The sequence below is a fragment of the Microtus oregoni genome, unplaced genomic scaffold, assembly GCF_018167655.1.
Source record: "Microtus oregoni isolate MIOR12 unplaced genomic scaffold, Mior012 000019F_ref0000042, whole genome shotgun sequence".
NCBI classification, from domain to species: domain Eukaryota; kingdom Metazoa; phylum Chordata; class Mammalia; order Rodentia; family Cricetidae; genus Microtus; species Microtus oregoni.
In genome coordinates, this window is record NW_024543078.1 from 37,465,524 (window position 1) to 37,479,500 (window position 13,977).

At 40.3% G+C, this 13,977-nt stretch overlaps 1 protein-coding gene across 2 annotated transcripts in view; it reads right to left on the reverse strand.

Annotated features, from left to right (window-relative positions):
* Positions 1-13,977, reverse strand: part of LOC121459513 (eukaryotic translation initiation factor 4E transporter) — a 41,430-nt gene that overhangs the window by 18,870 nt on the left and 8,583 nt on the right. For both annotated transcript variants that reach the window (XM_041669390.1, XM_041669389.1), the window contains exons 3-7: positions 11,225-11,298; positions 7,712-7,839; positions 2,504-2,790; positions 1,912-2,113; positions 1,476-1,651 (exon numbers count right to left, since the gene is read on the reverse strand). In XM_041669390.1, coding sequence (XP_041525324.1) covers positions 1,476-1,651; positions 1,912-2,113; positions 2,504-2,790; positions 7,712-7,839; positions 11,225-11,298 — 867 coding nt within the window. The remainder of the gene's footprint in view (positions 1-1,475; positions 1,652-1,911; positions 2,114-2,503; positions 2,791-7,711; positions 7,840-11,224; positions 11,299-13,977) is intronic.

The window sequence follows — 13,977 nt, forward strand, 5'->3', positions numbered from 1 at the left end:
CAATTTTAAGACATGACAAAGCAGGGACTCGGACAGCAGAACCTCATCCTGTACAGGAAATGGACACAGCTGACTTCTGAATTGGGACATCCTTCACTGTATCCTTTCAACTACCAGCTGAGGAAGGAGCTGGGAGCTATGATATTTCAGCTGTACCTAGTAGAGGTTTTTTTTTTTAACTGCGTCTTCTCTGTCTGTCTGCTTGCTGGCCAGAAGAGGGCACCAGATCTCATTATAGATGGTTATGAGCCACCATGCGGGTGCTGGGAATTGAACTCAGGACCTCTGGAAGAGCAGTCAGTGCTCTTAACCGCTGAGCCATCTCTCCAGCCCCCTAACTGCATCTTCTCAATATATATATATATATATATATATACACATTTGGGGAGTGGTGGTACATGCCTTTAATGTTGGCACTCGTGAAGCAAAGATACGTGAATCTCTTGTGTTTCAGGCCAGCTAAGGCTACATAGTGAGTCACTGTCTCAAAACAAAACAAAAGATACCCTTCCCTGGAAAAAAAGAGAGAGAAAAAACACTAAGTCAAATTTAACCATAATTAGCTGTTTCATATTATGTTGTTTTTCTTTCTTTCATTCTTTTTGTTGTTGTCGTTGTTTTTCAAGACAGGGTTTCTCTGTGTAACATTGGAGCTTTCTCTGTAGACCAGGCTGACCTCGAACTGACAGGGATCTGCCTGCCTCTGCCATCTGAGTGCTAGAATTAAAGGCATGCACCTAGGCCCAGCATTTTTTTCTTTTTCTGAACTAAGAAAATAAAAAAAAAGTTGAGGCAGGTTTCACCATGCAGTCAGGCTGGCCTTGAAATGACTATGTAGCTCCAGTTAACCTCAGACTTAAACTCCTCTTGTCTCAGTCTCCCAAGTACTAAAATTACATGTGTGCACCCAAATTCCATACATGTTAATTAAATTTTTTTTTTTTTTATTTTTCAAGACAGGGTTTCTCTGTGTAGTCCTGGCTGTCATAGAACTCACTTTGTAGACCAGGCTGTCCTTAAGCTCAGAGATCTGCCTGTCTCTGCCTCCTGAGTGCTGGATTAAAGGCGGATGCTACCACTGCCTGGCTCATACATGTTTATTTTTATTTTATGTGTATGTAGTATGTATATAAGGATGTTCCTGTGTATAGGTGCACACATGTTTGGGTGCATATGCACATGTGCAAGTGGAGGTTGATGTCCAGCATCTTCCTTAATTACTCCTACTTTATAAACTGAGCCAGGGTATCTCATTTGAACTCACAGCTGAGAAACACAGCTAGCTCTGTTAGTCAGCTTGTTTCAACTTCCTGTGTGCTAGGTTTACAGGAGGGCCACCACATTGCACCAACATTTACTTGGGTTCTAGAAATTTCAATCTCATTTAGTCCTCACACTTGCACAGCAAGGGTTTTATCTACTAAGATTTCTCTGTACCCCTCCATGTCTATTTGCGAATGTGCTGTTACACTCACCGAAGCCAAGCATGGCACCTTGTCAAGGTTAAAGAACTCATTAAAGTCAAATTCTCCTGGGGACTGCTCAGGTAGGACAACATCCCTTGGGACTTCCTGATCAGCAGAGGGCTCCTGGGCCAGGATGACTTCAACCTCGTCCTCTTCAGCCACCCCTCCATTACATTCCACTATGCCTGAAAATAAAACCAGGACAGAAAGCACCTATTGAAGTACACACTCCAGTCTCATTCTGTGCCTTTAGATATAAATACACATGCAAAAGTCACACATACTGTCAAAACACTTCTTGTCTTTACAGACCCTGTCACAAAAACAAAATAAAATGGAACTGAAACACTAAAAACTTGCTATTAACTAGCACCCATAGATAGATGTGCAATTAAAGCAGTAATCACCACATATTATTTTAAAACAGTTCACAGTTCCTACTGACCTTCCTTCACAGAGGCAGTCCGTCGTCTTGTTCTTTTTCTCCCTTTGTGATCTTCCTCTAGTATCTTATCATCGAAGCCAGTCAGTTCAATGGTTTCAGACTGACTTGTGGGTCCAGCTGAAAACCATTCTGGTTCTTCCTCAGTGTACGAATCATTTCTTCTACGCTCACCAAAGACACGTTTACTATCTCCAAACTCCCTCTGAAAAATTAAAAAATAAAACAAAACAAAACAAAAAACCAAAAAACAAGAATGAAAAACTGTAAAATGCTAGTAGAAGCATTGTAGTCAGTCTTAAAAGAATTAATATTAGAAACTGCAGTGCAGATGCTGTGATGGGAAATTGAAGGACGTTACCACTCTTGTACTGCCCCTGATTTCTCCTTGACTAGCACAGGAGTGGGCTGTGAACCCTAGTTTCTCCAAGTAACTGGCTGGGCTAGGAGGATGCAACTCAGAGCTAGGGCACCAGTCACAAATGTGTGGCCCTGGTTTTGATTCTGTACCATCATGAAAAGAAGAGTAATACAGTATAAAGAGGTGAGCATCAAATTTCAAGCACTTGAGAACTAACAGGGCCAGAGGACACACCCTGAAACGCTTGTCCTTGTAGTCCCTCTCTCTGTCTCTGTCTCTCAAGTCCCGTAGGTCCTTCTCACTGAGACGGTGGTCCTTCTCAAAAGCCCGGGCAGAGATTATCCTCCCACTGCCAATTCTTCGTCCACCAAGCAAGCGAAGTCCATCACTGTCTTTCTCCAAGGGACTTCCAGAGCGACGGGAGCTAACAGCAGCTGTCACATGGCAGCCACCTCCAAAGCTTCGTCTCTGTGGGCTGAGAACAACATCTAAGTCATCTTCTTTCACACGCTCTCGTGGATCTGAAAAGATGCCATAAAAAAAGGTAAGCAAACCAACATCTCTAGAAACGGTGTCCACAGCTGGCAGGACAGAAAATGTCAGAAAGGAGACAATTCTAAAACTGGGCTTATCAACAGATTCAGAGTAACAAGTACATAGTCATTGGATTTTTAAAACTTGGTCATTAAGGACTGAACTCAGATTGTTAGGCTTAGCAGAAGTGTCTGTTGAGTCATCTCACTAGCCCTTTATAATTATTTTTTTACATTAAACTTAAAATTTTTAAAAAATATTTAGTCCTTTTTTCTCCTCAGAAAAAGATCTACTTCATAATGACTTTCTGTGACTTAATATGACTAAGATTTTTTAAATAATTTATTTTTTAATTCATGTGCATTCATGTTTTTTTGTGTGCACGTATGTCTGTGTGAAGAGCTGAGATCCCCTGAAACTGGAATTACAGACTGTTATAAGATGCCATGTAGGTGCTGGGAATTGAACCCAGGTCCTCTGGAAAAGCAGCTAGTACTCTTAACTGCTGAGCAATCCCTCCAGCCAAGACTAAGATGTTTGTTTGTTTGTTTGTTTATTTTGGGGCAGGGTCTCACAGTAGCTGCAGACCCAGCCCTGGAACTCACTTTGTAGACCAGGCTGGCCTTGAACTCTCTCAGAGATCAGTCTGTCTTTGCTGGGATTAAAGGCAGGTGCCACCACCACTGGCTTTTTTTTCCTGTTGATTATGACTAAGACGAAGATTTTTATGTATACAATTTTTAGCTAATCTATTGTCCATCAATAAAATGACATGTCAGTATTTGAAAAAAATAAAATGCCTAAAAAATAGTAAACAGCCAGATGGTGGTGGTGGGTGGCACATACTATGAGTTCAAGGTCAGTCTCATCTACTGAGTGTGAGTTTCAAGACAGCCAAGGCCACACAAAAAATTCTGTCTTATAAAACCAAACCAAACAAACAAACAAAAAACCCCCACACTTTACATTCAATTTGTTAGCCTGTAACCCCAGCACTTGTGAGGCTGAAGCAGGAGAATTCCTGAGTTCAAACCCAGCCTGAGTTAGAATAAGACACTATTTCAAAACAGGTAACTTTAAACTGGATTTCACAGTCAATATTTAATTTAAATGCATCAAGAGTGAAACCTAAAGTGAAAGAGAACATCTTTGCTGTGCTTAGGTGTAGGAGCAATTGCTCCTACAATTAGGCAAAATGTTTTTTGAGGCCCAGCAACAAAGTGTCATCCATTAAGGCAGCCTGTTAAGCAAGGTTTGCTCTGAGATTAGTACTGTTCTTTGAAGACACTGTTTAGATATCCAAGACTGGGAGTAAACATTCAAACAAAGCACATTTCTCAAGGAAGACCTGAATCCACAGCATATAAAAATGCAGTAATAAATAAAAAACTAAAAAATGAATCAAGGGGCTGGAAGGGCTGTTCAATTAAGGCTGATCTCCAGAAGTCCTGAGTTCAATTCCTAGCACCCCTATAGCAACTCACAACCATCTCTAACTGCAGTCCATGGGATCTGAGATACCTTTCTCTGGTATCCAAATGAATATACAGATAAAACACAAACAAGTTTTTTTTCCCCCCTTTTAAGACAGGGTTTCTCTGTGTAACAGTCCTGGCTGTCTTGGAATTTGCTCTATAAACAAGGTTGGCCACAAACTCACTGAGATCCATATGCCTGGGCCTCCCAAGTGCTGGAATTAAAGGCAGGTACCACCACCAACTGGCTTTTTTTTTTTTTTTTTTTGAGACAGGGTCTCTCTGTAGCTTTGGAGCCTATCCTGGAACTTGATCTGTAGACCAAGCTGGCCTCAACCTCACAGAAATCCATCTGTCTCTGCTTCAAAAGTGCTGGGATTAATGGGGTGCACCACCACCACCCAGGTCCTTAAATAAATCTTAAAAATAAATACTAGACCAGTGAGCCGGGTATAGTGTAGAATACCTATAATATTAACACTTGGTAGGTTAAAGTGGGGACTGCTGAGTTTAACTGAGGTTAGTCTTGGCTACACAGTGAGACCTGTCTCAAAAAACTAAATCAACAAAAAAGGATAAAGACCTGAACAGACACTTCAGCACATGGACAGCACAATCTTTAATAAGCATACAGTGTTTATTAATTACCAGTAATACAAATGTTATGGAATAGTACTATACAGTACTATATAGTATATACAATAGTACTATATAGTACTATTGTAGCCACTAGACGGCTACAATTAAGAAGGCTAACCATTCCAAGTGCTGCCAAGATGTGGAGCAAGAAGAACCTGAAACCACTGCAAATAGGAATATCAAATGTCTAACCACTTGGAAAAAAAGGAGTCTGAGGGGGGCTAGGAGATGTGTCAGTGGTTAGGAGCACTTGTTGCTCTTGAAGAGGAAGGATCCAGGGTCAGTTCCCAGTACCCACATACTGGTTCATGACCATCTGTAACTCCAGTTCCAAGGAATCTGATGATGCCTTCTTCTGGCTTTCTTGGGCACTATACACATGCAAGCAAAACACTCATATATATAAAGCAAAACAAATCTAGAAAGAAATTTAAAAACAAAGTTTTCTTCTGACCTGCTTAGACACTAAGCATTGTACATGGTACACATTACATATGGTAGAAAAAACACACAAAAATAATAAATCTATTAAACTTTTTATTAAAGTTTGAAGTTTCTGGAAATATTAAATATACATAACAGCCATTATACTTCTAAGTATCCACCCAAGAGATAAAAATTCCCATGATACTTACACATAAATGATCACATCACCTTTGGTTAGAAACAACTCAAATTACTATTAACAGATAAATGGACACAATGACAGATTCATATAATTAAATACTAAAAGCATTAAAAAGAAAGCAACTATACATGCAACAATATGGATAAAGCCAGGTATGGTTCATGAGAGACTGAGGCAGAGGGATAACTCAAGCTTGAGCCCAGCCTGGGCTACAGAGTAGCCTTTGTTCTAGAATGCAACTTCATGTGAGAACATACTGTGATAATTCTAGTACAATTTTAGTAGTGTAAACTGGCCTAGTGAAGGAAGGGCAGTTCTCTTGCGGGGAGTGAGAAGGACATGAGAGCACTTATAGGTGACAAGGACACTTATTATTGATTGTGGTAATGGTTTCATACAGATATACATGTGAGAGCATCAAAGGTATATTGTATGTAAGGGTTCTTATATGTAAATGCTATTTCAAAAAGAAAAACATGTCACAAACAGAAAAACTAGAAACTGAAGTTGAGTTCAAATATGAAAAACCTGTCTCAGTCTTTATTTTTAACCAGGAACAGCTTTTCATCTTATCTGAATTATTTTTCAGACAGTGCCTCTATGTTGAAGTCACAAAGATTTGCCTGCTTCTACCTCTGGAGTGCTGGGATTAAAGACATGAATCATAGAAGCATAGGGTAAAGATTTGTTACTCGTATTGGTTTAATAAAATTCTGATTGGTCAGTAGCCAAGGAGGAAGGATAGTGCGACCAGACTAAAAGAATTCTGGAAAGAGCAAGGCAGAGAAGCAGTCGCAAGTCAGATGCAGAGGAAGGAAGATGAAAATGCCTTACTGAGAAAAAGTGCCAAGCCACATGGCTAAACAGACTAGAATTATAGGTTAATTTAAGTTTAAGAGCCAGTTAACAATAAGCCTGAGCTAACAAGCCAAACAGTTTATAATTAATAGAAGCCTCTGTGTGCTTCTTTGGGACCAGGCAGAACAGAAACTTTCATCTACAAATGGCACCCAAAATGGCAGTGGTGGCACTTGCCTTTAATCCAGCACCAGGAAGCAGAGGCAGGTGGATCTTTGTGACTTTCTGCCTGATCTTTAGAGCAAATTCCAGGACAGCTAGACCTACAGAGATAAACTCCATCTCAAAAAGCCCAAATTCGTGAACCACCAGCCTTCAACAACAGTGAGAGAGGATTTCATGGAGATCAGTCTCTAATTTATTACTTAGTTGAAGATGCTTTCAAACTTCTGATCTCTTGCTTCTACTTCCTGAGTGCTGGGATTAGGGCTTGCACTACGATGTCTAATTCATTCAGTGCTAGGAATTAAACAAAGGCCGTCACGAATACAAGGTGACCATGTAAGTTATAGCCTCAACTGTCTTAGTTTCCTTTCCTGGTGCTGTGCTAAAAAGCACTGAAAAACTTAAGGGAGAAAGGTTTATTCTGGTTCGTAGTTCAAGGATATAGCTCATAATGGCAAGGAAGTCAAGGAAGCAATAATAGCTTCAAACAGCTGGTCACATTTAATACATAACCAAGAAGTAGACATGGATGAATGAATGCTAAATTCTGCTCACTTTCTCCATTTTATATAGTCCAGGATCTCAATAGAGAATGGTCACACCCACAGTTAAAATGGGTTCTCCCTATCAGTTAACCTAATGAAGACAATTCAACACAGGCATGAACAGAGGCTAACTAATTCCTGGAAGTGTCTTGGGGCTAGCCTCCTAGGCAACTCCACATATATCAAGTTGTTAATCACACCAGCAAAGACGGTGGTACTTAATAATTCAGAAGCACATAGCCTAACACGCCACTGTTATAAGAAGACTATTATAATGATTTTACTCTGCTTATTATGAAAAATACAACTCTTAAATCAATTTTCTCATGACATTTCAATAAGTAAAATTCTGGGGACTAAGAATGAAACCAGCATGCAGGGAGGTGGTGGTACACACCTTTAATCCCAGCACTCAGGAGGTAGAGGCTGGAGGATATCTCTGAGTTTGAGGCCAGCCTGGTCTACAGAGTGAGCTTCAGAACAGCCAGAGCTGTAACACAGAGAAACCCTGTCTCAGGTGAGGGGTGAAAAATGAAACCAACAGCCAGGACCATGTTCCCCAAATCACACTACTATTTATAAACATCTGCACACTTGCCTGCTATTCTGCGCACCAGGGAAGGACGGTCTGATTCTGGCTCTTTCTTCAGACTTTCCACTGGTGAGCTCCTCCCGGAAGCAGGGTAGAGAGAGGCATGCCACTTCTCTGGGTCCCAGACACCATCACTACAGGTTAAAGGATAGCATTAGTTAGTGTTTGCAGGTTAATTCTAATAGGTCCCAATTTCTAAACTCCAGGTTACAAGGAAATTTCCTTCAGAATGATTACCCTATTCAAGATGAAAACAAACAGTTATTACTTCAATAATTCCTAGCACCAACTGGTACTTGAACAGGAGTCTACACAAATGAAACTAAGTCCATAAACCATGGGCCCTATCTGCAAATACATAACTGTTTCACACCAAGATTTTCTCCAATGCTGCAGAGACAGCTCCAACTCTTTACCAAAAGTACCTGCTAGAAAGTATTCTAGAATTTTCTTAGTTTAGGTTTGTTGTTATTTTGAGAAAGAGTCTCACTATATAGCCCTAGTGGGACTGGAACTTGCTATGTAGAGCAGGCTGGCTTCAGATTTACAAAGATCCTCCTGCCCCCAACCCTGAGTGCTAGGATTAAAGCACACACCACCACACTGGGCTATAATCTCTATATGTAGTCTCTGTTTTTTTTCAAGTAGGACAGCTCTTAGTTTTTTTTTCTTAGCCCCACTATGCTCTACCTGCTTTACACCCTTAGTCATGAAAGCTGCTTGAAAGAGTGAGTCAACATCACCCACCCCTCACAACAGGGAGATATTACCTACCTTCTAGGGTCTCTGTGAAGAGTCCAACAAATGCTCACTCTCAAATGAGAAGAGAGGTGACAGAAGAAGCTCTTCCCTCTCTTACCTTTAGTATTGTCACTAGGCACAATACTCAATTTAGCATAAAAGCTAATATACTTGTTCAGGATAATTTTGTTTTATACAAAGAAAAAAGTTTTAATAATAAAATTTCAAGTATGCAAAGACTTTACATTTTAAATACAACAAGCCCATGAAAATTCCTACCCAATCAAAATGGCCACTATTCTGGTATCATTACCATCAGGAGAATGTGGTGATTCCTCTAGATTCAACAGTCCATATATAGGTTTTAAAAGTCTGTCTAGACTAAGGATGAAGTGTAGTGATAAAAACATTCAACTAACATCAGTAAGGCTTTGGGTTCCATCCCTAGCACTGGGGATGAGGGTATGTGGCACAATGAACCAAGAAAATTAAACGTGATACTTTATAAGTAAAAACACAGGCCCTTAATGACTGCAGACTCACAGTTGAGACTCACAGAGGTATAAAAGGAGTCTCTAACAACTGGCACCTCCCTACTCCCCCAAAAAGTAACAACCTAGAAAGAAGTCATTGAAGAGAACTCTTAAAAATTATGATAAGAGGGTCTGGAGAGATGGCTCAGTGGTTAAGAGCACCGACTGCTCTTCCAGAGGACCCGGGTTCAATTCCCAGCACCCACATGGCAGCTCACAACTGTCTGAAGATTCAGTAGCAGGGGATCTGACACCTTCATACCAATGCACATAAAATAAAGTTAAATAAACCGTAAAAAATATTTAAAAAAAAAATTATGATAAGAATGCTTAAGTGTAGCATTCTGGCTAGGGCAGAGATGGGGAGAGACTTGGTTTTCTTTAAGGGACTGTCCACTGGGAGCTGAACCATGCCAGTTGAGTATATGGGCATCACAAATTGAACTTTTCTTCTTTTTTTCGGGGGGGGGGGGCGCAAGTCACTCACAAGGGTTGGTGGGGGCTGACCTGGGAGGATTGGGAAATGGGTGTAATTGGGGTGTATGATGTGAAATTCCCAATTAATCAATAAAAATTTTATGTTGGAAAAAGAAATACAGAACCACACCATAGTTAAGAAATTAGTAAGACTGCCAGGCATGGTGGTGCATGCCTTTGATCCCCGCACTTGGAAGGTAGAGGTGGATCTCTGTGAGCTCAAGGCCTGGTCGACACTGAGTTCCAGGACATCCAGGACTATGTAAAAAGATCTTGTCTCAGACAAAAACCCCACAACAACAACAACAACAACAAATAACTAAGATAACCTTAAGAAATATATTCCAGGACAAGGCTAAACAAAGAAATCCTGTCTTGAAAAACCATACACACATACACACACACGCACACACATATGCATGCAAATATACATTTATATAAGTATATATTCATATGAATATAGATAAGCAAATATATTTATATAATTCATACAAGCAAATATAGTTATATAAATACATATAAATAAAATACAGGGTTACTGTACATTTTCAAACCATTTTTCTCTAGCTTCTTCAAACAAAAAAAAAAAGCCCTTTACCTTTTCTTAAGGGCACAATAGGCTAATCTGAATGACTCTTTGATAAAGATCTTAGAGCCCACTTTGGCATCCCCAAAGAACTGCCCTGGCCGAAGCATGAAAGGACTCTAGAACTAAGACTCCTCCTAGGCTTAAATATGCCCTGTGACTGTAACTGAGTCACTCTGTAGTTTAGTTTTAGTACAAGTCAGTTGTGGCCATGCTATTAACTCTTGAAATACTTCCCTCAGTCATAACCCTACCGTAACAGCAGCATTCTAACCACATAATTCTTTTTGTTTAAATAAATTTTATTTAATTTTAAAATTTATTTATATTATATTAACTTATTTATATTATTTCCGTGTGTGCATTTGTGTATGTATGTACACATGAATACAAGTGTCTACATCAGCCGGGGTGTTGGATGCCCCTGGAGCTGGAGTTTACAAGTGGTTAGGATCCTGATGTGGCTGTAAAGAATTCAACCCAGGTCCATGGAAACAACAGGAAAGACGCTTTTAATTGCTGCTGAGCCACCACTCTAGCCCCAACAAGTGTGTGTGTGTGTGTGTGTGTCTGCCTCTCTCTCTCTCTCTCTCGCTTTTTTTACCCTGAGAAAGGGGAAAGGGTTTCTCTGTATAGCTTTGGAGCTTTGGAGCCTGTTCTGGCACTCACTCTGAAGAATAGGCTGGTCTCGAACTCAGAGATCCGCCTGCCTGACTCCCAAGTGCTAGGATAAAATGTTTGTGCCATTACCGCCCAGCACCCCAAAAATTCTTTTTTTTAAGATTTTATTTATTATGTATACAATAAAGTGTTCTTCCTCCATGTATGACTGCATGCCAGAAGAGGGCACCAGATCTCATTGTAGATGGTTGTGAGTCACCATGTGGTTGCTGGGAATTGAACTCAGGACCTCTGGAAGAGCAGTCAGTGTCCTTAACCTCTGAGCCATCTCTCCAGCCCCACCCCAACAATTCTTAATTAATTTTTGGTTTTTCGAGACAGGGTTTCTTTGTGGTTTTGGAGCCTGTCCTGGAACTAGCTCTTGTAGACCAGGCTGGTCTCGAACTCACAGAGATCCGCCTGCCTCTGCCTCCCGAGTGCTGGGATTAAAGGCGTGCGCCACCACCGCCCGGCTTTAATTAATAATTCTTAACTCTAGCCCCAATGCAATTCTTAACATACCTGTCATATTTTTCAGAGAGGCATGACGGCCTCTGTTTGGAGTAGGGACGTTCTTTTATATCCAAGAGCTCCTCCTAAAGAGAGAAATCACACGAGGACTTTGAATCACATTTCTCAGGCAACATACTTCCAATTTATTTCCCTTCTGTGTGTCTTCTTTAAGAATTTCACATAATTTTTTGGGAGGGAGATGAGACAAGCTCAAGACTAGCCTTGAACTAATTCTCCAACCTCTACTCCAAGAGTGCTGGGATCACGGGTGTTGTTTCCACATGATTCTTACAATTTTGGACTTGAAATTCCAAAAAGACTAGAACCAAATCAGAAAGCTCAAACAAGATTATCAAACAGTAAAGACTGCTACAAGTGGTTTCTGAAATACGTTTCCCCATACTTCCTGTCCAACAACAAAGTAAAAACACTGAATGCTGAGAAAGGCATGGAAATGCAGCCTTAAAGGAAACACAGATAAGTCACTTTTAAAAATTATTTTATGTGAGTGTTTGCCTGCATGTTTGTGCACCACATGAGCTTGGTGCCTGCAGAGGCGAGAAGAGGGTGTCAGAATCATTAAAACTAGAGAGAGGTACAGACAGTTGTGAATTGCCTTATAGATGCTGAGAATTAAACCTGGGTCCTCTGGAAGAACAGTCAGTGCCCTTAACCACTGATCCATTTTTTCCAGTCTAAGGATAGGTTTCTCCTCTCCACATTATAATAATTTGCAAAAGTGAAAAAAAAAGCAGAAAAACCACCCACGTACTTAAGAAAAAAAACTTTCATTTATTCATGTGTACGCATGCACATACATGTTTATGTATGAGAATGTACATGTATGTATTGTACAGGAACATGCAGCATGCATCTTCAGAAACCAGAAAAGAACTTCAGATCCCTTAGAGCTAAAGTTATGGATGTTTATATAAGGTACCCAAGATTGTTGCGGGTGCTGGGAAACTCTGGTCATCATGACTGCACAACAAATGCTCTTAACTGCTAAACTAGTCATTTATTACGTGTGTGTGTGTTTGTGTGTGTGTGTGGTGTACATTCATGTGTGGCCACTTGTATGTGAGTGTACATGTGTTTGCAGGTAGATATGGAGGCCAAGTACTAGAGTGCCTTCTCAATCTTCACAATATGCTTCACTTAAAAGAAAAACACACAACAAAAGGTGGACTAGTCTGATCTACAGAGCAAATTCCAGAACAGTCAGGACTGCTAGCCACACAGAGAAAAAAACCCTGTCTAGGGGTGGTGGGAACTGAGCAGTGGTGGTGCACAGCTTTAATCCCAGCACTTGGGAGGCAGAGGCAGTTCTTCTCAGGACTTCTGGAAGAGCAGCCAGTGCTCTTAACCACTGAGCCATCTCTCCAGCCCCTCTCTTTAGTTTTTTTTAACCACTCTCAAGAGTGAGCAGCTTAAATTATGTTCCCTTACTCTGACATTGGAGTGTTCGTTTCTAAAGAATGAGGATATTCTCTTAAGATTTATTTTACTTTTATTTATGTGTACATACATGCGTGTATGGGGGCCTGAAGAGACTAGAAGAAGGCATCACATCTCCTGGAGCAGGAGTTATAGGCAGCTCTCAGTTGAGTGAAGTGGATGCTGAGAACTGAACTCTTCTGTAAGACCAACATAAACTCTTAATTCCTGAACCCTCTCTCTTTCTAGCACTAAGAATGAGCATTTTTTTAAAAAAATGTTTATTTATTTATTATATATACAATATTCTGTCTGTGTATATGCCTGCAGGCCAGAAGAGAAAACCAGACCTCATTACAGGTGATTGTGAGCCATCAAGTCGTTGCTGGGATTGAACTCAGGACCTTTGGAATAGCAGGCAATGCTCTTAACCGCTGAGCCATCTCTCCACCCCATGAATGAGCATTTTTTAAAAACAACTTTTACCTAATTTCCTAAGAATTTGATTTTATAAAACATATTTTTTCTTTCTATCTTTTTGTTCCCCCCTGAAAGAAGGTTTCTTTGTGTAGCCCTGGCGGTCCTGGAACTTATTCTGTAGACAAGGCTGGCCTTAAATTCACAGAGGAACGGCTTGTCCCTGCTTTCTCTGAGTTCTGGGGTTAAAGGTACGTACAACACAGATTCAACATAATGCCCATCAAAATCCCAGCAAAATTCTTGAAAGACCTCAAAAGAACGGTATTCAACTTCATTTGGAAAAGCAAAAAACCCAGGATAGCCAAAACAATCCTAAGCAATAAAAGAACTTCTGGAGGCATCACAATCCCTGACTAAACTCTACTACAGAGCTACAGTACTGAAAACAGCCTGGTATTGGCATAAGAACAGATAGGAGGACCAACAGAACTGAATAGAATACCCGGATATCAATCCACACATTTTCGAACACCAGATCTTTGATAAAGAGGCAAAAAATATCAAATGGAAAAAAGAAAGCATATTTAACAAGTGGTGCTGGCATAACTGGATATCAACATGTAAAAGAATGAAAATAGACCCATATCTATCACCATACACAAAACTCAAGTCCAAATGGATCAAAGACCTCAACATAAAGCCAGCCACAATGAACCTTATAGAAGAGAAAGTGGGATGTACACTTGAACACATTGGCACAGGGAACCACTTCCTAAATATAACCCCAGCAGCACAGATACTAAGAGAAACAATAAATGGGACCTCCTGAAACTGAAAAGCTTCTGTAAAGCAAAGGACACGGTCAACAAGACAAAACGACAGCCTACAGAATGGGAAAAGATGTT